At 45.3% G+C, this 25,288-nt stretch overlaps 1 protein-coding gene across 4 annotated transcripts in view; it reads left to right on the plus strand.

Annotated features, from left to right (window-relative positions):
* The window catches only part of SCNN1D (sodium channel epithelial 1 subunit delta), a 41,924-nt gene extending 18,672 nt beyond the window's left edge, over nucleotides 1-23,252 (plus strand). The window contains exons 1-13 of one of the 4 annotated variants that reach the window (XM_084651808.1): nucleotides 3,264-3,377; nucleotides 7,516-7,841; nucleotides 10,351-10,606; nucleotides 11,709-11,902; nucleotides 15,465-15,568; nucleotides 15,783-15,946; nucleotides 17,149-17,247; nucleotides 17,792-17,909; nucleotides 18,713-18,791; nucleotides 19,269-19,326; nucleotides 20,273-20,328; nucleotides 20,964-21,039; nucleotides 22,098-23,252. In XM_084651808.1, the coding sequence (XP_084507934.1) occupies nucleotides 7,525-7,841; nucleotides 10,351-10,606; nucleotides 11,709-11,902; nucleotides 15,465-15,568; nucleotides 15,783-15,946; nucleotides 17,149-17,247; nucleotides 17,792-17,909; nucleotides 18,713-18,791; nucleotides 19,269-19,326; nucleotides 20,273-20,328; nucleotides 20,964-21,039; nucleotides 22,098-22,511 (1,935 nt within the window). In that variant the 5' untranslated portion in view covers nucleotides 3,264-3,377; nucleotides 7,516-7,524 and the 3' untranslated portion in view covers nucleotides 22,512-23,252. Of the gene's footprint in view, nucleotides 1-3,263; nucleotides 3,378-4,573; nucleotides 4,634-5,743; nucleotides 5,800-7,515; nucleotides 7,842-10,350; nucleotides 10,607-11,708; nucleotides 11,903-15,464; nucleotides 15,569-15,782; nucleotides 15,947-17,148; nucleotides 17,248-17,791; nucleotides 17,910-18,712; nucleotides 18,792-19,268; nucleotides 19,327-20,272; nucleotides 20,329-20,963; nucleotides 21,040-22,097 lie in introns of those variants that run through there. The other 3 variants (XM_084651809.1, XM_084651811.1, XM_084651810.1) reach the window with 3 other exon arrangements.
* The last annotated feature ends 2,036 nt before the right edge of the window (nucleotides 23,253-25,288 follow it).

Here is a 25,288-nt window from a genome sequence, read left to right on the forward strand (position 1 = left end):
GCTTTGGAGAATACAATTAAAATTCAAAATGATCTGGACAAACTGGAAAAATGGTCTGAAGTAAAGAGGATGTAATTCAATGGGGACAATGCAAAGTACTCCACTTAGGAAGGAACAATCAGTTGCACGCATACGAAATTGGAAATGACTGCCGAGGTAGGAAAGGGATCTGGGGGTCAGAGTGGAGCACAAGCTAAATATGCATCAACAGTGTAACACTGTTGCGAAAAAAGTGAACATCATTCTGGGACGTATTAGCAGGAGTGTAGCAAGCAAGACATGAGAAGTAATTCTTCCGCTCTACTCTGCACTGATTAGATCTCAACTGGAGTATTATGTCCAGTTCTGGGAGCCACAGTTCAGGAAAGATGTGGACAAATTGGAGAAAGTCCAGAGAAGAGCAACAAAAATGATTAAAGGTTTAGAAAACATGACCTGTGAGGGAAAGATAGAAAAAATTGGGTTTGTTTAGTCTCGAGAAGAGAAGACTGAGGGCGGACATGATAACAGTTTTCAAATACATAAAAGGCTGTTACAAGGAGGAGGAAGAAAAATTCTTCTCTTTAACCTCTGAGGATAGGACAAGAAGCAATGGGCTTAAATTGCAGCAAGGGCAGTTTAGTTTGGACATTAGGAAAAACTTCCTAACTGTCAGGGTGGTTAAGCACTGGAATAAATCGCCTATGGAGCTTGTGGAATCTCCATCATTGGAGGTTTTTAAGAGCAGGTTAGACAAACACCTGTCAGGAATGGTCTAGATAATACTTATCTGCCATGAGTGCAGGGGACTGGACTACATGACCTCTCAAGGTTCCTTCCAGTCCAATGATTCTGTCATTCACTTTAACCTACATGGCCACCTGCAAGGAGCTTAGGGACCCTCAGCTTACAGTTTTAGTCTCTGTAGTCAGGCAGTGATCTTAGCACTGGACTATGGTGTCAGTTCCAGATCTGAGTCTGCACCAATATTAACACAGATCTGTATCCAGCTCTGTGTTCTTATGGTGTAATTTTACCAAATCATTATGCTTCAGCTCACTTCCATAAGGATGAATGATGTTAATAAGCAAGCCAGTGCTGAGCCCATGCAATGCTCAAGGCTAGTGATCAGCAAAGGGCAGAGGTGGGGTATGGACAGATCCCTTCAATATTGGGTAGTGATGCAAAGGCTTGAATATTTTAGAGGCCAAATATCAGAGTTTCCCTTTGTTTTGCTAGTGTGCATTGTCCTGGTCAGTTAAATGTGGGATCTGTTTGCATCCAGCCAAACTGGGGGCTAAATTCTGGCCAATGGAGCACCCTGGGGAGCCTAAAGAATAGTGTCGAGGAAACATAAATGGGAGTGCCTCTGTGAGCAGTGGGCAGCGGCTCTTGCTGCATCTGTTTGGAATGTACAACATACTTTTCCCAGTACAATAGCTAGTATTCAGGGAAGATGAGACCTTTTCCAGTCCAGTCCCTCTTGGAGGACTGAAGCGCTACCAGCAGCTCTAACGAGCCCTCCTTGATGGCACGGTCATGTGGGCTGCACGCATAATTTGTCTCCAGCGTTCGAACAGGCTGTGACTTGTTTGAACCGTCCAAGTGGTTTGGATTTTCCCGAGATGTGGCGTGCCATGTGAGCTGGGCGCAAATGGAGAGACATCACCCTCTTGCATGATGACATCTTGCTCAAGGGGCAGCATCGCTTGTGTATCCAGTTCCACTCATTTGCTTCCTACAGGAAATGTTCTTAGCCAGTTCAGAAGTTTTCGTTCTGATGTCTTGCCAGAGCCGGAGCCTCACAATGGCAAGGCCTGCAGCCAGAGTGAAGCAACCCAGCGTGTGTATCATACATACTCCTTGTGCAATATTTGCATCGTCCAGGATTTATTGTTGTCCTTTTCTATTGCACAATGCACGTATCATGGAAAGAGAGAGAGAGGGCCAGGTCATCAGATGGTTTAAATCGCCATAATACCACTGACTTGAGTGGAATTGTGCTGGTTGATGCCAGGGGATCTGGCCCAGGGAGCCATGTAAATTCTAGATCTTCGTTCCTGAACAAAAGCTTCCATTTATATTTTCTATAACACTGCTACCAAGGCCCCAGCACTCAGGAACATCCGTACAAAAACAAATGCACAAATAGGATGGAATTAGATTTTATTTCATGGGAATTTAACTGTCGATCGCCTTTTGGTCCACGGCAGAATGGCTGCATTCCCGTAGTGCTGCGAGCGACTGTATGGGGTGATGCTCTGCTGGCCAAACCTGCGGCTCCTCAAATGGATCAGTGTATTCCTCGCATCCAGAGAACCGGACCTTTTCATATGCAGGACTCTGTCCTTTAATAGGCTTCTGTGGCAATGCTTTGCAAAGCGAAGCTCCATCTAGCCTCAAGGTCTGAAACACCTCTGTGAGTGGCCAAGGCGTGAATGCATAATCAGGATTGTCAAATCTGTTGCTGTATTATTCATCCTATAAAAGGCTCTTGATCTTGGAAAGGGAGCTAAATGGGGAGGGTCACAAAAGCAGGTGCTCTAATTGGTTGAAGGAGGCAATCCAAAGTTAGCAGGCTCACAAGCTCAGCTACCATGCCCCCACTCCCCTAAAGATCTGTTCCTAAAGTTAGTAGAATTCTTGCCAAGAGAGGGTTTTTCCTCGCACTGATGAGGAACGATTCACTAGCCTTTAAGTAAATAAATGCCTCCCCTCCCCCACCCAGCCTCTCAGTACCCTAATTAGCAAGTCTACAAAATCAACGCAGGGTCTTGGAGGAAAAATCCGCAGAGCACAATTTCAACCTTCCAAATTGCTATCGCATGTGAAACTCCTCAAGCACAGCCATGGGTCTGGCCCACAAAGGCCATAATGGATTTAATAATCAGTGATAAAGCAAGCCACAGAGAATAACGGAGAGGCGAAAAGGACATGCCGGGGGTGGGACATTATTGATTGTTTAGAGTTTTGTTCAGCTTTGTGGGGAGTAGGAAGGGATTTTCTAGGCTCCTATTACAAATACATAAATGACTATTTATAAAAACATGTGTTTGAAAAAAATGAGTGTAACCCTAAGAAACACGTATAGTTTTATTTAAGCCCAGTATAACCTTGGGGGTTGACTTGTTCTTCCAGTTCGTTCACTCCCTATTCCTTGAAAAATGAGTTGAATAATTTCCAACGTCCCTGCATCCTAAGAAGTCCCAGCCCCTTTTGATGTCATCACCTTTATCTACATAGGCCAGACAGCTCCCAGTTTATGTCCAGTTATAAAGGAAAAACTGAAAGCTTTGCCTTCTGCTCAGGACAAAGCTGAAGGCAGTTTAATGTCTACTGCAAAAACTACTCTACAAAGACATAGCTATGACCAAGATACAGAAATGAAGTCTTTGCCAGTGAGTCTTAGTTTTTTAAATGTGTAAATATATCATATAATAATTGAAATACTTACAGCTATATATATTACCATGCTCTATCTATATATATGACTATATGTTTTCAAGGTATATGTTTGAACATTGAATTAATATATTTTGGCAGTCAGGACAATACTTGGGTACTTATCAAGGTACAATTTTTTTTTAATTTACAAGGAACGTTACTTCTTCTGGGAACTGGCATCTTCTTCCCAACTTGTCACTTTTGATGATTGCTATTGCAAAGATTGACAGCTCTGCATCATCCTTGTTAAACACACTGCTAGGTCTCTGTCTAACTATAACTGCAATGTTAATAACAAGGCAAGACAGCCTGGGAATATTAAGAAAATACAACAGGCAACAGACTCTATTCTATGTAGGTTCTTATACCACATTCATCACCATAGCAGCTAAGAGCGTGTGTGTCTATATATATATGGAATAATCCCTATATAGCTTTACATGCATTTGTGTTTTTTCATGAGCTATTTAAAAACTAATTATATGAAATCATCAGCCATTTCTCAGAAAGCAAAGTAAGAATCTTTGATAACTTGTCAGTGACAACCCTGAAATTCATTATTCTGAAGCTTCATACCTGTGTTTCATATTCATAGCTTCGTATGTGAAAGGAGTGTGTTTAACACAGGGGCACTTGAATGATCTCTTGTCTCTACTGTGTGTTCTGTGTTTCTCTGTTGTATTTTAAACTCAAGTTGACTGTATAACATGCATGAGAATTTTCTGACACTTGAGCAAATAATAGACTGTTGCTTTACTGAAAGTAACCATCACAAGCAAGACTTTCTTAGACGACAATTAGTGTTTACTGAAATAATTCCATGTTATTAGCAATGTGCTATGCAGCTTCTCTTTGGGTTTCTTCCACATTCTGGAGAAACATCATGTTTAAAAATACAGGGAAATAAAGGATTGAATCTGAGAAGGGGGACCAATAAAATTAAGTGCAAAAGTTCGTTGTGTTACCAGAACAAGTAGCAACGCACAACAACAGGGCTAATACTGATTTATTTTTAGAGTCTTGTCATGTGCAGTATTTTTGTCTTGAAAAGCATTCGAGTGTAAACAGCAACATGTAATGATTAAGCCTTCTGCAATAATGTCAATAGATAAAGCTTTGTAGCCACTAGCATTCTTTAGCTGCCCGTGCTGCAGTTGGGTACGCTTGTATATCTGCAGAGATAACAAATATACGGTACACGCAGAACGAGGTATGTGTCAGTAGCAAATGTTGTTAAAGGTGAAATTGCAATTTTTGTGCTAATCCCTCCCACCCCTTTTTTCAGATGCTCAGACCTTTCTTTAATTAATTCCTTCCAAACTGAAACGTTCAGACTTTTGCTTGCCCTAAGTCCAGAGATGAATTTGTTTAGGAAGTTTGAGCAAAGTCATTTCAGTCATTTTTGAGTTTTGAAAACATGACAAAATTCGGGTTTCCCTTTCTGTACCAATTGAGTGTTTTGCTTGTATACCTCGACAGCCAGAAATGTCAAACTTGGCTTATGTTACTGGCTTTGTGGAGATAGGAAAAGTAATCCAAGTTGGAAAAAAAGAGACCTGGTAATAATAGAGTGTTCAGACATGGCTCTTAGATCCACTTTTCTTTGTTTTTTCTTGCTGCCCTAAAACTAAGCCAGTTCAGAAGGTGTGTGCGCTCTGACCTGCTTGGGGTGTGTGTGCTCCTATTCCTACTGAAATCAACGGAAGTACTTTGAGGCAGCAGTAACCCCTTCTGGCTTCTGGAGTGAAGGTCAATGTAGTTAAGACCACCTCACTTCTGAGCAACGGGCACCCCAGTTAAGGATGTGTTTCTAAGTGTATTTGGTAGTGCTTTGGTAGTGCTTGGAAGGACTGATCAACATGAAAGTGCTTCCAGCCGTTCTTTTTTAATAATAATAAAAACACCACCCTCATTTTTGTATGCTTGGTGTGTCAACGTCAAAATTGCTGTAATGTTTGTATTTATAACCTCTGTTAAATAAAGTGAAACTTTTAGTATCACCTCCAGCAACCTCTTATCTTACTAGCGTAATAGATCCTGACTCCGAGAGGGGACGGTGTAACGTTGGGACGCTGGCTCCTACGGAAAGTGATGCTGATGTTCATTCAGTAGTTGGCACTCATTCCAGTAGGTTGGTATTAGGCCAGTGCCCCAGCTTGGTGTGAAAAGTGGTGGAGGGGTGTGATGAGGCTTAACCCCCAAGGCAAGGGAAAGCACCCAACCAATCAAGCTCAGCACCTGGAGGGTGAGTAGCTAATTGTCTCCTGGCCAGAGGAGGAGGAGCTAAGCTATATCAGTAGACGGAGGGATCTCAGCTGTAGACTGCAGAGGAGACAGGTCTCTGCGGGATAGAAGCCCTGGATTGGGGCTGAACAGGTAGGCTACAATAAGGGAGCTTTAGTTAAGCCTGAGGGGATGGAAAGGCTTTTAATTGGAAGACCTGCGTGAATCTTTATTCAGACTTAGTCATACTACCCCAAAAGGGGTTAGACTTTTACTTGATTGGAGGGTTAGGCCACGGATTACCCCAAGGGGAAGTCAGGAGTGGTCACCGGAGCTGTAAAAGCCCAGAGGGGATCGGAGCAAAGTCCCCTGCAATGCCATGTCTGCACAGCGGGGAGCAACCTAGAGCTGAGGATGTGTGTCCACTAAGGACACCTACAAGCAGAGATATCAGTGACGCATTCATGAGCATGAAGCCTGATGTCCATCTATGGACACTTAAAGATTCCAGGGCATTTTTGTTATGAGCGGGTTGTTAGCCTTCGTGCTTCAGCCAAATTCCAGTTTGCACAATTGCATTTTCATGAGGGAAATTCCCTCTGTGGTGTTGTACAAGGTGCGGGTGCTTTTCTTCCCTTCCTTCTCTAGACTGCGGGGTTCTGCTGAAACAGAGCCTACCGTATCCATTTTTTCTATTGCCAATCCTAAAGGGCACGGGGTTTCTTTTGGGGGAGAGGGCTTAAAATATATTTGGCAGAAAAAGAGTTATAGGCTATTGGCTGGCTTAGGGGATTGATAATGGGCTGCAAATCACAAGTTCAAATCCAGCCTTTGGTAGTAGGGATCAAAAGTTGCTTCCATTTAGTGGTGATTTGGTGGCTTGCATGGAATAAGTTCCAATGAATGGTCAGAAGCTACTGCCGCAGCTAGCCCTGACTGGGCCCTGCGTTGGCAATCTCAGCAGCGAAACCGAGGACTGAATCAGACCTGGAGACCAAACTTTCTCTCTTCCCACTGGGAGTGGTGTCTTCAGGTCTGGGGGGAGCCACGCTGTCCCTGGCCTGTGTATAAACGGAGTGTGTTGTTCTCCGGGACCGTTCACCAGCATTCTATTCACTTTAAAATGTTTTTTAAAAAAGAAACAGTGTGGGGGGCGGGGAAGATACCACCCAGTCCTCTGCTAACACATCCAAAGTCATTCGCTGGGGCAGGCCTCTTCCCACTGCTAATTCTTCAGGGGACCAGCTCAGCACCACTTCCAGAATAATACAAACTATGAGAATTGAGCAAGGTCAAGGTCATGTGTGACCTTAAACCACCCAATGCCTCAATGCTTGTATTAATTATTATTCATTTATTTATATCGCTCCATCGATGTGCATGGCGTGTCAGGTTTAATCCCTGATCCTCTAATATGTATTGGGACAACGGGGATTGTCCCCACCCTTTAGTGTTAACATTGCTTAGTGTATATCGGAGGCCTAAGTTTTACTGAGAAAGAGGGAAAGTTCTCGTTTGGTTCTGTCTGCAGCACCAGACGTATTTGCACACTCCCCTCCCGAGAGCTTTGCAACAGTTCCCAATGTCCTCGCGGGAATGTCAGTATCCAGCTGAGACCACCTGGGTTTTTATTCATTTGCGTGGTACTCCCCAGAACACTCGACCTCTCAGCTAAGTAGTTCCCAGTGTCCAAGTTCTGGGGACAAAGAGAACTTTGGGTGTTCCTTGTGTGAGCGCCAAGCCCTTTCACCTACGTGGCAGTGGTGAAACCCATTCTCTGCATGGTATGGAGAGAGGGGGAGCTAGCCTGCACCTGTTGGTTCTTATGGGCTGACAAGAGCCTTTTGTTTTCTTTTTGAATTAAAACAGACTTAAAGGATGGAGCAAGAGTGGGTGAATGAGGAGATGGGGGACGAAGGCCTCATTGAGTTCTACAGCTCCTTCAAGGACATGTTTGAGTTCTTCTGCAAGAACACTACCATCCACGGGACTATCCGCCTCGTGTGCTCAAGCAGCAACCGGATGAAGACGGCATTCTGGACCCTGCTCTTCCTTGCCAGCTTCGGAATGCTTTATTGGCAGTTCGCTCTTCTCTTCAGCCAATACTGGACCTATCCCGTCATCATGACCATGTCTGTGCACTCCGAGCCCAAGATGTTTCCAGCCATTACTCTCTGCAATCTGGACCCGTACAGGTAAAGCAGCATTTGGGGAGGGCTGCCATGGTTTCGTCACAGATTTGGGGTTGGACCTTGATTGAGTTAGGATGGGAAAAGGTTTCAGAGTAACAGCCGTGTTAGTCTGTATTCGCAAAAAGAAAAGGAGTACTTGTGGCACCTTAGAGACTAACCAATTTATTTGAGCATGAGCTTTCGTGAGCTACAGCTCACTTCATCGGATGCATACTGTGGAAACTGCAGAAGACATTATATACACAGAGACCATGAAACAATACCTCCTCCCACCCCACTCTCCTGCTGGTAATAGCTTATCTAAAGTGATCATCAAGTTGGGCCATTTCCAGCACAAATCCAGGTTTTCTCACCCTCCGTCCCCCCACACACAAACTCACTCTCCTGCTGGTAATAGCCCATCCAAAGTGACCACTCTCTTTAAAATGTGTATGATAATCAAGGTGGGCCATTTCCAGCACAAATCCAGGTTTTCTCACCCCCCCACCCCCCTCCAAAAACCACACACACAAACTCACTCTCCTGCTGGTAATAGCTTATCCAAAGTGACCACTCTCCTCACAATGAGTATGAAAATCAAGGTGGGCCATTTCCAGCACAAATACAGGTTTTCTCACCCCTCCATCCCCTTTTTTTCAAAAAAACACACACACAGAAACTCACTCTCCTGCTGGTAATAGCTTATCCAAAGCGACCACTCTCCCTACAATGTGCATGATAATCAAGGTGGGCGATTTCCAGCACAAATCCAGGTTTTCTCCCCCCCCCCCCACACACACACAAACTCACTCTCCTGCTGGCAATAGCTCATCCAAACTGACCACTCTCCTTACAATGTGCATGATAATTAAGGTGGGGCATTTCCAGCATAAATCCAAGTTTAATCCAAGGATGGGAAAACTTTATCAGTGCAGATGTGGGTGGGGATTGAATCCCGGATTGAATTTGGTTGCAACAACTTTATTTTCGATGTGGATTTGGAGTCAGACCTTAGTTTGTCATGAAGGGTGGTGCATAGAAACTTATTTACTTTAAGTCCAGATTCAGGCGTAGAGGAGCTGGGTCCCTGGGGCTGCTTTGACTTCACTAATTGATTTTCTGTACCGGTAGAAGTATTTTTGCCCTGAAATATGTAGGTACTGTAACATCCTTCGTATCTAATCAACAGATCACTGCTGCTGGACACTAAGTGATATCTAATTGCTAGCTAAAACCTGCTCCTGCAAGGCCACTTATGTATGTGGGAACCTCTGTAGGGATAGTCCTATTGACATCCCTGGGACTGTTCACATACGTGCCAGACTGGAGCCCAGACTTTCAGGGCCAAATATTCATTCAATTAAATTCAAATTATGTAATGTGAAATTACCTAATTTGCCTGCAGCACTTACCTAACTTGCTTGCAGAAATGCCTGTTTGTGCAGCCAAGAGCAGGATCGTTGCAAATAGAACATTCAATCTGAGGGCTAAGATTTGGAAATTCAGCCACTGATAGCAACATCTCTGTCATAGTTCCATCTGTATTTCCTGCTCTGTGGTCCACACAGAGCACCCACTCTAGGCTCACAGATCCTCAGCCATCACCTCTCTTGTGCAGAGACCTGCGACTCTTTCCCTCCTGATCAGGGTTTTTCCAGGCTGCACAGTTCCCGGCTTATGCTGTGATATTCCCAGCAAGCCACACGGCTGAAACAGGCCAGTGTCCGGGCTTTGTTTTCTCTTTAAAGTCTATGAACAGCTGTAATTGCCAGCTGTTACAAATCACCATTCAGCTCTTTATAATTAAGCACCTTTATTCTTAAGGTGAAAGCATTACAGAGAAAACATACTAAAAACAATAAAAGAACACATGCAAATAAGCTTACCAGAGGTCACCTCAACTCCAGACTTGGGCTCTGGTAGGTATTAGCCCTTCAAAATCCACAGCTTGATTTTCCCCATGGTTACAAGTTTACAACTGTTTCAGATTCAGAACCAGAACAGCCATGAATAGCTCAGTCTTTCGTTTATACAGCCTGGGCCTTTGATCTTGTCCTCATGTGACAGGTGATCAGCTGACAAAGGCCTATTCTTCAGGGTATACTTTCAAATGGCTGGATTTTGCATAACCGGAGGTGGGGAATTTTGCATTCGCCTCCCCATGGATATTTCCCAGAAAATCTGCTTCACATGGATTGTCCCAAAAGTCTATTCTTGTCTGGCACATTGTTTCATATAGTCCTTTGACTATATGGAACATCCAGGTCTTACATCACCTCTTCCCCAAGGGAAGCTATATACAATCCCAGCCCAGAATAATACATAAACTTTGCATTAAGATAATTAAACTTAATACAGTAAGGATTTGTAAAGATATTGCAGGAAATTGCCATATCTGTCATAATGTCTGAACATTTTGGATGTATTCTACTCACCACCATGACTGGCTTTTCCAGCAGAGATGCCAAGGATTGAAACCACGTATGTGTGCAAATAGATAATTATACACTCCTATTATTTCTGTCTCCTATAGGTTTGACTTAGTCAGTGAGAAACTGGCCCAGTTGGACCAAATGGCAGAGGAAGCAATAGCTAATTTGTATGGCTACAAAACTTCAAGCTTTTCCTCCCATTATACAAAGGGTATCCGCATGAAGGACTTGCGAAAGGGAGGGTCTGTCAATCTGAACAGCTCCAGCTTCCAACTGAACCCCCACATTTCACTGGTGATGCTGAAGGAACCTGATACTGGGTCCAGGAAGAAACATTTCAAAGTGGGCTTTAAATTGGTAAGTGTAACCAAGCTACTGCTGCTTGTTAAGTAATCCATCCAACCCATGCAACAAGTTAAACTGAACCTGTTCTGCGCAAAAGATTAAATACAACATAGATGCATTTAAACCATAAAGCCTAATGAAGGGTCTGAGGATATCTGGGGAGATCCCAGCCCTACCATAATCCTTTACATGTTATCCTAGCTTCTGAGGCTCTTGTAGAGAGAGGGGATAATAGAGGTTCCTCAACAAAAACCAGCATTCAAGGAATGTCAATAGATAGAGCTTGTAGAATTAGCTAGCAACTGGGCTACATGCCACCGTTTTTTGCAGCCTTTCATAGTCCGTGTTTTTGCAAGATCCTTCCAGCAATACCAGAAATGAGAGAACAAACAACTGTACATGTGTGTGTGTACAGGGAAGGGGAGAGAGAATGGGTGTGTTAAAAATGCAGTAGATGGACAGTTAGATCTGGCAGTTGGATGTGATCAACTCAACACATAGATAGAATAGATCTGTGACCTTGGAAAAGTCAGTTAATCTCACTGTGCCTCAGTTTCTTCATCTATAACATGGGGATAGAGTAGACATGGAATTCAAAACCAAGGAGGAAGTGAAGCTGACAAATCATGAGATGCCCAAACAACTTTATTTTGACTTCTTTATTATCACCATGCCATATCTTGAGGTCCTTACTTAGGCTGACGTTCATTACCGACAGTGGGTGTTCCCCTGGCTAAGGACTCAGTAAGAAGGGAGAGCACTTCAGAGTTTGGCCCAAAATTCACTGGTTGTAAGAGTGCCTCCACGAACTTCACCCTTTCTTCTGCCAAGGTAATTGAAAAACAACGCTTCTCTTCCTTCTCCTGTTAAAGGGGTGACTCCAGCAAGATTCCTGGGGACAAGTTTAACACGGTCTTGTGTGACTGAGCTGTATTCTCACTCCCCAAACATTAGACTGCCACCACAGCTCACCTACTGCCAGGACAGAAATTCGCCTCGCACCTCACCTCCATTGCTCTTAACGACACCATCTTGTATCTTCTATAGCCGGAGTCCCTTGGGCTGCTCCTGTATGTGGGCTTTGATTGCCTCTCTCCTTTTCTTTTCTCCCCAGTGCAATGCTACAGGTGGGAATTGTTTCTACAAGGCCTACTCATCTGGGGTAGACACCATTCAAGAGTGGTACAGGTTTCACTATATGAATATCATGTCCCAGCTACCCGTTATAATCAACATTTCTTCTCATGAAGAGCATATACAAAACTTGGTCTACTCTTGCCAGTATGACGGGGAGCCCTGCAGAAAGAGGTAAATACCTGCCAAGGGGGTAATTGTGGGTTAGCAAAGGACAAAGGGATCTGTTCTCATCCACCTTGGAATTATGCCAGAGCTTGCAAGGAGAAAGCTGAGTGGAGGAAGTTCAGCACCTCTCATTATGGGCAGTTGGACTAAATGTGAGAGCCCTTGTTAGAGGTCAAACTAAAGAGGACGGTTTCCTCTCCTCTCCCCTCACCAACCCCACGAGAAACAGTAGCTGCTTGTTCTCTTTGAAGTTGATTTAATGCCTTACTGACACTTCTGCCTGGCATACCTGTTGGAATTAACTAGAGGAATCAGCTGCTTTGATGCATGTGTGATCAGCCAGCTCCTATCATGAGTAAGAACCTCACTAGGGAGGAAGGATATGGAGGCTGATTTGACTAGAGATGTTTCACATAATTAAAATAAAAGGTGTAATCTTTTCTCAGGATGATAATTGGTCTATTGGTTAGAGCAGTGGACTGTCTCATAGTTTAACTGGTCTAGTGGCTGGAGCACAGGGTTGGGAGCCAGTTCCTGGCTTCTATTCCCAACTTGTCCACCACCTTGCTATGTGATCTTTGGGCAAGTCACTTAACTTCTCTGTACCTCCATTTATTAGTGGGGATACCAATACACACCTGCCTCGCAGAGGGGTTTTTGAGGCTAGGGGAGAGAATGGCTAATAGACACTGGTAAGCAGTGGGAGTTGCCTCTTTGCTCTAATAATGCACGGATCTTTGGGACAGATCTTCAGATGGAGCAAACTGATACAGCTTGACTTGAACGGAGCTATGACAGTTCACCCCAGCTGAGCATCTGACCCTCCAGGTATAGCCCAGGGTTGGCTTTACTGATAATTCATAACAACCAAAATATCAACCTTGGCTTGAGTTTTCTCCCAAGTTTGGCTCATCCTGGAGTTTTCCTGGCAGAACCTTCTCTGTCATAGTTCAGAGTTTCTTCCGCCCCTGGCAAAGGCTCCTAACCCCCTTGATCAACCCAGCAGGAGCTAGTGGAATTCCACTGTACCTTCATGCATGGCTAAGGGATAGGATACCTCAACAGAAGAGCCCTGTGCAAGGGCCTCTCGTCTGCCACCCTGTAGCAAGAGCTGCAGAAATGGCACATGTTGTTGCTGTTATTAAATATTGGAAATTCATCTTTTTGATTGGGACCTGCTTTGTGTGCATACTGGGGGACTCCGATTTACCAATATGTCCCCACCCCCACCCCTTGGAATAGGACAGTTCTCAGATGAATAGTTATTTGTACTGCAGTTGCTGAACAGACCACTGGAGTGGCAAATCCCAGAGCATGGAAAGTACCAACTCTCTGGTCGGAGCTAGGGAAACAAATCCCCTACCAGTCAGCTGCAAACAAGCACCTGAAACAAACGAGCCCCAACTCTTAGGGTAAAGTATTTATCCAGGTTTATTTCTGTAGGGCAACGAACAGCTTTGAACAAAGGCCTCTGTGGCACTGGCTGTTGTCTAGTAATAATACTTTGTGCTTTACATATAGTACCATCCATTGCAAGGCTCTCAAAGTGCTTTCCAAAGGTGGGAAGGGACTATTGTCCCTGCTTTACAGAGGGGGAAAGTGAGCACAGAGAGGTGAACTGACTTGGCCAAGATCACCTTGCAAGGTGATGGCTGTCATGAAAAGAACCGCAGTCTCCTGAATGTCAGTTCTGGGGTGTTACCAGCAGCCCGCACTGCCTCCCTGAGAGACAGACGTCTGAACTGCAAACAGACAGCTCCTTATGAATGATCTAACCTAACTAAACTTCTCCAGTGGCCAGGGGAGTATGAGGATAATTGCCACAACATCAGGTGTGCCGATCGTTGCTCCGTTGGCTTTGCTCTGGAGAGTCCTGCCCTTCGGGGGGGAGGGATAACTCAATGGTGTGAGCATTGGCCTGCTAAACCCAGGATTGTGAGTTAGAGGGGGCCATTTAGGAATCGGGGGCAAAAATTGGGGATGGGTCCTGCTTTGAGCAGGGGCGTGGACTAGATGACCTCCTGAGGTCCCTTCCAACCCTGATAGTCTATGATTCTATGATTCAGAAGCTGACACTTCTGCCACACCACCAAACCCGCTCTTGTGTAGTTACACATACAGGGCAGCCTACTGTAACTGAATGAGACCAAATTGAGGAGGATATTGGTTATTGGAAACCCACTCACCAGCTCCCCGTTGACAAAGGGATGCCTCAGCAGAAGGCCTTCCACCCTTCATCCGCAGCGTGGGGTGTGCTTCGCCTGCTGGGATCATCTGGATGTATTTCCCCGAAGCAATTCCCTGCTAGGGCGTTAATTAGGGCACCTTGGTTGCTCTTGTCCTTTGCCTGTGGCACACAGTTTACTTAGACCAAGACATTTGAGTCCTCAGGAGACTACAGTCATTTGGCTCAGTACAGGGCTATCTGAGTGAAATGTAATGGCCTGTGATAGACAGGAGGTCAGACTGCAGGAGCTAATCGTCCGTTCCTGCCATAAACTCTGTGACGCTGAAGGAGCTATGCAGGGTTATCACCATGCCCTTTGCAGCTCATTGCAGTCTCTATAATTAAAGTGCTGCTGAACTGGCTGTTCCCTTTGCATAGCCAAAGCTATAGATGCCAGCATATGCTTGGGTCCAGTTGTGTCCTAACAATAAAACATATTAAATGCTCCTACAAGAAAACCCAGCAAGGAAATGTTTGCCTACGTGCTGTCAGAGAAAGTCTTGTGTACCCAATAAATCACTGGAGGTCTCAAGGGCTAAATTCAGTCTTGGAGTTAATACATTGACCTGAATTAGGTCCCAGGCAATGAGAGAGATGAAATTAACAGAGGCAGTCCACCTCCAACTTCTTTGTGTATATGAAAAATATGTCTTGTAAAGTTACAGGGTGTGAGATCTGAGTCTGACTGGCACTGGTGTTCAAGGCATTGTGTGGGGTCCCATCACCTGATGCACTATTACAGCACAAGAGAAATGAAGGAGGGAGGTTGGAGAAGCCAAATCCTTGCTTTAAATTTGAGCTAAAAATGCCTAACCTGCACTCTGGACATTGGAGACAGTGGTTACAGCAGGAAAAAGGCAGTCAGAACTCCTGGTTCTACTCCCGCCTTTAACGCTCACTTGCTATTCCGTTAATCACTCCATGCCTTGGTTTTCCTGTCTGTATAATGGAGATAATGCTTTCCCAGGTTTGTGAAGATCCTCAGATGGCAAGCATTATATAAGTACAAATATATTTGATTAGTTGTTATTAGTGTAAACAACACTGAGCTAGTTAAGCATAAGATGGGGATTGACGTGTGCCTGTTACTTGGTAGCTATCTGTTGGCTAGCCGCTAATTAGTTTATTGTTTTGTTTTTTTGTTGTATGAAAGTATCAGAGGAAGAGTGTGTTAGGAGACTGTAGCTCTTCTTAGATTGTAAACTCTTTGGGGCAGGGCCTTTCTTTTCATACTATGTTTGTGCAATCTCTGGCACAATGGGATCCCGCTGCCACATTACAATACTAACGTGGCGGGGAGGTTCATCCATAACTAATCATATTTGAACTCTTTTGTTCCAGCGACTACATTCACTTTCACCACCAGGTCTATGGAAGCTGCTACACTTTCAACAGCAAGGGGACAGACGTCTTCTGGAAAGCAACAAAACCTGGAATTTCCTATGGTATGTTATTTGGCCAGGGCCAGGAGAAGGAGACAAAGCAAATACCACAACACACATCCTGTTTGTAAACACCTCTAACGATGCTCGCCCCATAGTACATTACCTTCCAACACTGACAGACACACTGGGGATGTAAGAGATGACATCACTTCCTAGGACTTGCCCTACTGATTTGCAGTTTAAAGAGATGTTTTTCCTTTCCTTGTTTCTCCAGGACTGTCCCTGATCCTGAAAGTGGAGCAGAACGATCGCCTCCCGCTGTTGTCTACAGTGGCAGGCGTGCAAGTGATGATCCACAACCACAATCAGACGCCGTTCCTCGAGCACGAGTGGTTCGACATCAGACCGGGGATCGCAACTAGCATTGGAATCAGACAGGTGGGCGGGCCGGGTTCAGCGTCACCATTTCTCCTCCATGCGGTTTCCTTTTCGGCTGGTGCTGGGTGGGCCCGAGGGGAAGGACGGCCTTTCGGTTGGAGCATAGGACCGAGTGCTAGGACTCCTGGGTTCTAGGCCTGACTCTTCCATTCATGTTTGTTAGGTGTTTTGAGAGTGTCAGGTGGAAGTTACTATGGGAAGGGCAAAGTATCAGTTTTGTAGCCAAACCTTCTGAATCAGGGTATGCGGCCATTTGCTTCCCTTTGGCAGTTCAGCCTGTGGGATGGGAGGGTCCCCCACTTGATGACATAATAAACGAGAGCCATATTAGAAATGCACATCACTGACACAAAATGTGCTAGAGGGGATGGGAAGAAGAAACCCTTTTCATCCCCCCCTCGGCTGTGATGTCCTGTCAGTGAAGCTGGGGCTGCCTCTGCTTTCCCTGCTGCGTCTCAGACCGAGATCGAGCTATGAGTTGTCTCTGAGCCCGCAGCCGCTGGTAACCCACGGCAAAACGGCAAGGCTGAGAAGTGTGATAACCCATGATGTGCGCTGGCCCAGCAGAGAAAAGGAATCCCGCCACCTGGCCTCAGCGTGTAAGAGGGTCGCTCCCCACCTTCACCTTGAATGGCAGTCGTGTCTCACCTACATCTCCGGTCTTATGCACTCCTCCTTCTCCCCTCTCATGCCCTCTGCTCCACCCAGTCCTTTCTCCTTGCTGCTCCCTTTGTCTTCTGCCCTTAGCTTCACACCTGCACTTGGAACACCCCTCTGCTCTCCTTCTTCAAACTCACTCCTCCCTGGAATCCCCGGTCTACTGATCACCGATCCCTCCACGCCCGGGGTAGTCAATAGGCGGACTGCGGCCCAAATCCGGATCACCAAATGCTTTTGAATGGACAGTGGAATCTTTTTATTGACTTCTTTATTATTATGTATCGGTTTTGTAGTATTTTCTCTGGAGTCTGGACCTTGACCAAGAAATTTGGACCTTGACGACAAATAATTGCTTACCCCTGCTCCACGCCCTGCTTTACCTGAACGCTTGCTTTGCTTTCTGTCTTGTGTATGTTAGGTTTGAAGCTCATCAGGGCAGGGACCGGGAGTTATTCCGCACTATTCTGTGCAAAGTGGCAGCTGCATTTGCTGCTCCGTATTAACGCTCCATAATTGTATACGCCTCTTTTCTGTGTCCACAGGACGAGGTGCAACGCTTGGGTGGGAATTATGGAAAATGCACGGTTGATGGAGAAGATGTGGATGTAAAACTCCTGTACAACAGTTCCTACACACTGCAGGTACTGTCCGAGCTGATGGTCGGACTTGTAGCACCATTCAAACCTTGCTTGACAAAGCAATGAGTGAGAGGCTGGCAGTGCAGTAGGTTGCACACCTTGAGACATGACAATTTCCAGAAGTAGCTTGCACACTGTGGGACATGACAACTTCTTTTATCGAGCGGTGGAGGTGGTACCCAGGACACTGGAGTTGTCACCTCCTGGCAGCACTGCACTGGAGGCCGGATACTGAGCTAGATGGACTGCTGGTCTGTTCCACTGTGGCTATTCTTGTGCCCTCAAATAGGTTGCGTGGTTATGATGTTTGTTAAACCCCCATCCGTTGGAAGTCTGCAATATTTGTTATGGGCCCTGCACATGTCTCAAGAGCACACCCACAGAGTGAATGTATTTGAAAGCCTTTCGGCCCATCCGGCCATGGTAATACGCTGGGTATTCGTGCAAGGCGAAGAGCTGCAGCTCTTCTCCAGCAATCGCACGCTGTTAGCAGGCAAAGTTTAGGACCCAAAGGACCTCAGACTTATCCAGGGTTCTGTTTTTTCAGGCTTGTTTGCATTCCTGCTTCCAGGACAAAATGGTTGAAAGATGCGGCTGTGGATACTATTACTACCCACTGCCTCCTGGCGCTGAATACTGTAACTACAACAAGCATCCTGCATGGGGTAAGGGCGCAAGGCATGCAATCTCAGGCCTGGCCTGGTAGGAAGAGCTCTTGCTAGAACTGGATTTTAAATAGAGGGCTTCTCAGATTATGGCTGGACTACCACGTATGTGGACTGATGCTGCCTAGAATCAGCTGGTAATTGGCAGCCCAATGATATAATTCACCAGCCTTTTGTCACAAATTAAATTACAAATGGAGGTGGGGAAGAGTTTAGTTCTAGTCTGGGGCTTTACCTGACATTTGTCTATCTTTCAACAGGTTCTGGGGGGGAGGGGGTGGTCTCCTTCCCAAAGAGACTAAAGGGCTCTATCCTGCCACCTATTCTTGTGCCGAATCCCTGTAGGGCCCAACGGCAGCTCCAGCTGTACATGGATGGCAGGCTGTTTAAGTATCCTAATGCCATTAAGCATCACCTTCCCCAGAGATTAGCAGCGCAAAACAAAAAAGTACAAAGCCAAACCTCAACCAAGCTGTTTTACCAAGTAATAAGGGTTGTCTATGACAGTTTCCATTCATAGAAGGACAATCAGGCTCTTTCTCCTTTTTCTGGTTGATGTCTGTCCAAGTAACTCATGCAGTCATCTTCAAATTAAAGTCTAAGCCCTCAGTGGAGGGAGACCCTGGCACTCAGGCAGGAAATTAACCGAGCCATCTGCAGCCGTTCGTAAATGGGGGTAGGACAGAGCAGCGCACTCTCCCTCCTTGCCGAGAGAATGTGGGGTGCCAGACCATCCTGGATTTGGGACAGCACATTTCCTGGAGGAGCTGTCTGAGTCTGTTCCTTCCCATCTCCTCCTCCAGGCCACTGCTTCTATCAGCTGTACGACAGGCTGGCCGATCACCATCTCAGCTGCTTCGCCAAGTGTCCCAAACCCTGCTGGTGAGTCACTGCTGCAGGGGCCAAACTTGCAAGGGGGGGAAGGATTCTGATGAGGGTGTAGCTAGCTCAGCTTAGAGGCATGTAGAAGCCGTGGCTTGTCCTGTGTACTCTGTGCTATCTCTAGAATCAGAGACTGTCACTCATGATCTGAGCCAAGTCCAGGCCTGTATCTCCTGTCAAGTGAGGGCCCCCAGCACTTACTGGCATCAGCTGGAGTTGAGAGCACGCAGCACTGTGCAGGATCAAGCCTTAGTGCAGTAAGAGACAGGGGCCTGGCAAGCCTGCCATGAGAGATGCTGCCGATACTGCTGGGAAACACAAGTCCCTGCATTATGGTGTACATAAGCAAGCACTTGCTCATGTCCTGGGAATGTCAAGTGCAAGCCACCAAAACCGCATGTGGCGAAAGAGTTAACTGTGCTTGTACACCTTCACGTTTATATCGTAGTGACTGTAATTTCCCCTGTGCCTTCCCAGGGAGTCGTGGTACAAAATGTCTGCAGGGACCGCAAAATGGCCATCGACAAAGTCTGAGGTAGAGTACAGAGTGAATATGGATACACCGTGTTTGGAAATGTTTGCCATATTTACTATGTAGGTTGTTAGAGTCAAGGATATAAGTGGGTTCTGCAGATCCTTGCATCAGGACCTGGGAGATATTGAGAGCTCTGGTGGAAGGGCAAGACAAAAAGTTGGGATTGCAATAATCCAAAATGGCCAATGTGTTTGGGTAGATTGTCTTGTAGTTAGAGAACTCTACTGGGGCTCAAGAGGTCTAGATTCAATTCCAGTTCCGCTACAGACTCCTTGTGTGATCTTGGACACATCACTAAACCTCACTGTGCCTCAGGGCCCTATAAAATGGGGTTAATGATAGTCTAACTCACAGGGGTATTGTGGTGGTAAATTCATTACTGTTTGTGGGATGCTCAGATTTTGTGATGTGTATAGATGGCGTCTTCCTATTTCTCATGATCTAACGTCAACCGGCCATTAGAGACATATCTCCTGGTGATAAGTGTATGTGAAATAGAGGCATATGTAGGTACAAATGCATTACACAATAGTTGATATACATGTGTTTTCGAAAGACTCAATTAGTTGAATTGTTGCTCTCTAAGAACGCTGTCCACACATATCTGAGATACTCCCATGTGACTATTTCCCTGTCCTTAGAGGGGGCAATGATCTGTGATACTCCTGTGCTGTTGGCTTGTTTTTAATGGTGATCACTATATTTAAATCCCATGCCTTCAAACGTCCTGCTAGATCTCTTTTGGGATCTAACAATAGTCATGTTATCAGAGGTGAAATCTGCCTTATGTTCAGTATGCCCCAAGAGGGAAGCGCAGTGGCTACCCCAACAAGGCAGAAGGAATATGGAAAATTACTGAACCTGAAGCATAAAAATGACAACGGTGGTTACCCGGTGCCTGTTCCAAGCAGCAACATGCCAGTAATATAGCAATACTGTGTTGCAGGACTGGATCCACCAGATTCTGAGTCGGCAGAAGGGATATAATTCTACCAACAACAGGTTAGTCACCAAGAGAAGGTATGGGAGCATGATTTTTTCACCCAGAGGTACCTGAACTATTTGTCCTCATGGAATTGTAGAAGTCAAAGATGGAAAAAGACCTATGAGGACATTCCTTCTCCCCCCTTCACTACCTTTCCTTGTGTTAAATGCGTCAGGTGGTGAAGTTTCCTTCACTTCCCTTCAGACAGTTCTACAGACTTACAGCATACAAAGGAAACAACTATGCCAATGTAGAGCAGACCTTGTCCCCAGAACCCGTGGGCTGCAGCCTGCCAGCCAGACCATTAGCACGACGACCTCAGTGATAGCGGGATTCACTCTGACATCTCAGTTACACAGACAAATGGTTTAGCAACAAAACATTGCATTGTCAGGCTTTCTGGACATGCTCCAAAGCCCACTAAAATTGATTGGAAAGACTCCCACTGATTTGACTGGGGTTTGAATCAGGCTTTTTATCCTCCTTTTGTTTAGCCATTTAAATCTGTTGCTAGACACCCTTTGGCCCAGTTTAAAGGCCTACTTGTAAGGTTTCTCTGTTTAAAAAAAAATCAGACTTGGAAGCAAAACATAGACTCAGTGGAATGCCATGTAGGGAACCTAGCTCTGATGTCCCCCATTCTGTATTGAAGGAGAGACATCGCCAAGGTGAATATCTTCTACCAGCAATTGAGCTACCAGTCTATGGATGAATCTCCGGTGTACACAGTAAGTTGTACTGGATCAGCTCATTGCTTTAGTCTTCATTCCTGACTCTCATAATGGCCAACATCTGATGCTTCTGAGGGAAGATGCAAACAGATGGGGAGAATTTCCTTCCTGAGCCTAACATGGGATCAGATTATGTCCTGAAGCATAGGGTTAAATAAGATAAATAAGATATTATCCAATACACAGTGCCACACTAACTTTGTCCCTTGCCAACATCTACCCTGAGATTAATCTTTATAGGGAAACTCTTGTTTAATAAGGTTTTTGCTACCAAGGAATTGGTATGACACAGAGCAGATGTTGCCATGCACTCAGGCTGGGGTGGAAAAATCTGTCACACCCTGCTGTGCCTTGTGCATGGACTTTCAGGATCCCGGCTGAAGGGTTTGCATTGAGGGCAGGCACAGGCATTGCAATAGGTTTAATTGTCTGGGGGAAAGAACCGTGCAGAGCGTTGGGTGTCACAACTCCCACTGCGTTTGGAAAAGTTTTGGAAAACATTAGGATTAAAAGCGAAGTGCTGCAGCGAACCAAGGTGATCAGTAATCAGGAGCGGAGTCTTCAACCTCCAGCTCACTGGTCTGAAGCTGACCTGGGTTGGCAGAGAGTGGAACCTCTTAGCGTCTGCTGGTGCTTCATCCCAGGTAACATGGGTTCGTGTTCTCCATCCAGCCCCACATCCGGGGACTCCCTCCAGAAAAAAAAATGACAGTGCAACTCGGGAAGCCTGCATCTCTGCTGACAGTGCTGTATTTGCCCTTTGGATATCATTCCCTGGGGTTGTTGATTTGGTACCTATGTGTTTGGCATGAACTGCACGAAGCAACTAAACTTCTAATTAAAGGAAAATCAAATAATCTCTTTCTCTCTCTTCCCCCCAAATTAAAGAAAACTCTCAGGAGCCAAGATTTAGAGCTAGAGAACACATGAAGTGCTGAGTTGTCCCACCCCTAGCTAATTCACCGGCTGGGGAAATGCAATAAGTTCATATTTCATGAACTGCACCATGTATCCTGTCAATATAACCATTCAATCCTTATATGTCCCGTTCACAGGTGAATCTTCTCTTGTCCAACATGGGAAGTCAGTGGAGTCTGTGGTTTGGGTCCTCAGTGTTGTCCGTGGTTGAAATGTTTGAGTTGCTCTTGGATATAACGGTCTTGTCTCTCATATTCTGCTATCGACGGTTCAAGGCAAAGAAGACGCTGGAGATGGCCCAACCCCTTGCCATCTCCAGCGTAAGTTTGACCCTAGAGAATTATAGAGCCGTACATGAGGACCTTGCTGCAGATTGGAATTCCACCCAGACTAGCCACAATGTTGGGGCCGTAGCCAAAACCAAGAATGGTGACCTATCTTTCCACTCGATTTGTAACAAGACCCCGACACCAGAACTGAACCCAGATGTTGTGCTTAATGGATTCTGGCATATCAAGGATCATAGCGTAGAGATGGACCTAAACAGCTAATCCTGTGTGTGCAGAACAGAGAGACATATGTAAAGATTATGGGATGTATTCCACAGACATAACTTTAGGAGCTAACAGACACACCACATGCAGTCGGCATTTCTGTCTGCTACTTCTCTGGTGGCATCTAGGTATCTGACCTGCACAATGGTCTCAGGAATTGTGCAATGCCCTGATGGAATTCAGAAGTGGTTTTCTCTGGACTATATTATAGTGTCCCTGGCAGTTGCCCAGTCCTCATAAAAGCCTATCATAACTTCTAGATTGAACTCTCCTGAGGAAACCAGATCTGACTGGACATCTCCTGGCTTCAGACAGGCCCATCAGCATTTCATAACTGTACTCAAGTTAAAAGTTAACCTACCCATAAATAAAACGTCTCCAGTCAGCATTTTACAAGTATATGCTCTATCAGTTAACACCAGTCTGGGAGAGCAAAGGATGGGATAACACGAGGCTGCTGTAATCCTAACCTCATTTCCAAAGCAGCGCTTCTCTTCTTAGTATACTGCTGTTTCACCGTGAGCATGATACACGGGAATCCCTGGTAGGGCCACAATTGTGCTGAACCTAGATTCTTTCATGCGGAGTTCAATTTTATTGAGAGGGGTTGGGACAAATGAGGGAATAACATTTTTTCTCATAACTGGTGTCTGAGTTGCTTAGAACTTTAAAACACACTGCATTTTTGCTGCAGCATGTTTATATTATCAAGAGATCTATACAATCTTAATGTTAATATTTGACAGTAATTTATGTGTCTATACAAAGGAATATAGAGACTTATTTTTAACGTTGATGTTTGGAAGACTATATTTCATTGAGCTCCAGTTGTTAGCCTTGATTTCTACTAAAAACGAGAATTAACAAGGAAATAATGAGTCTTGCACTGATGTGTTTTGTAACTTTTTAAATAAATAAAATGCTCTGGATTCAGACTGTGACCACCTTGTGCCTTCAATCAGTGTTTCATCTTCCCCTACCTCTGAAGTAAAACTGAAAACGCCTTGTAAATTTTCCTGGTTTCACTGACGCTTCTGTAAATGCATCTGTATCCTCCCCTGAAATGTTAGGGCCTGATCCAGGCACTTCGGACCACATTTGTAAATGTATTTAAGCCCCTATCTGCCTCTATCGGTAACTAGATACCATTTGAAAATCTTGGTGCTCACTCCCTGCAGCACCACTCGCCGGACCTACCCCAGAAAATGGCAGGATGTTATGTTTTTCCATCAACAAGGAGCATCCACAGAGAGAGCACAGTGTGCGCCTCTCCTCCACAGCTGGTGGCATTAGGGCCCTGTCAAGGCTGATTCCCCACTCTGGCACTTTGAGTGCAGAAGGTGGGGGCCCGTAAGGATTCTAAAACTCCCAAGGTGACAGCTTTTCTCTAACCTCGGATGGGTAGATGCTGCCAGCACCCAAGAATAAAGACCCCTTTGAGAACCCAGGAAGGCACTCTTGGGAATTCCTTCCTGTGAGGTACCCTCAAGCTCTTTCACCCCTTCTCTGGGGAAGAGCTGAGAAAGAAAACAAAGGAAATCAGCTGTTGCCACCAACTAATTAAACACGTGCACAAACCTCTTAGGACACAAACTCCGATCCTGTTCTTAAAAAAGGTAAATTTTATTAAAAACAAAAAGAAAGAAAATACATTTGAAAACTCAGGCTATTGCTAGATTTAAAAAACCCATTCACAAAAATTAAGCATCAAGAATCTTGAGGTCCAGCTTAAAGGTTACAAGCAAAACAAAAGCATTTGGGGTTAGCACAGAGGAGTCCACAAGCCATAAAGAAATAAAAAGAAATAAACAGAATCACGTCTTCCTAGACATTTCCTGATCTACTGACATATCTGGGGGTTTCAAGTGAGTAGTTTCTAGGTATGAGTCAGATGATTTTTCATACCTGGCCCCAAGCTTCTTAAAGCATAGTTTCAGCCCTGTCTCTGTTTCTCCGCGAGAACAACAGACACACAAAGGGGAAGATTTTTCCCAATTTTAAAAAGTTCTAGCCTTTCCATTGCCTCTTTTGGTCAGGTGCCCACTCCCTTCCTTTTACCTATGCAGGGAGACTTTTTAACCCTTTACAGGTAAAGTAAGTAGAGAACAACTACAAAGAGGGATTTTATAGCTAACTGGCTGGCTGGGTGTCCATAAAAGGGAGCTACCCCTCCCTTCATTTATCACAGGCCCAAAATGGCAGCTGCCCTCTGCAGCAGGGCAGAGGAATCCCTCGATTTGGAGGTGTCATGACAGTTCATAACAGATACACACTGTATATACCAGCCGTAGGTATCTTCCTCTTCCTTTAGTGGCACAGATGATGGTGTTAGCAATACCTGCAGGTCCCTTGCTCCAGGAGCAGGTCTAATGCACCAAAGGAAAATCTAAGCACAAAGACCTGACTGTCCTTCCTAATGACTGTGACCCACAGACCTTTCTAATCCTCAGATTGATGTCCACTGCAGCATACACAATGGCGCTTCTTAATACCAATGCTAGCACTGTGCAAACAGTGTCTGGTTAATCCTCCCGACACCCTGGAGAGGGCAGGGTAAAGTCATTATCTGTGTTTTACCGGTGGGGAAAGAGAGGCCGGGGGTTTAAGTGAATTGGCCGAGGCTATCCAGCAAATCAGTGTGAGATCTAGGCACAGAACCCCGGCTCCTCTCAGTCCAGTAGAGCACACCCCTCTCTCGGCTAACCAAACAGGTGGTGCATTTGGAAATCCCGCTCTATAGGGTCTGCTGAGTTTACTTGCCAGGTTGCCAAGGG

Source organism: Lepidochelys olivacea (genome assembly GCF_965140295.1).
Source record: "Lepidochelys olivacea isolate rLepOli2 genome assembly, chromosome: 18".
NCBI lineage: Eukaryota > Metazoa > Chordata > Testudines > Cheloniidae > Lepidochelys > Lepidochelys olivacea.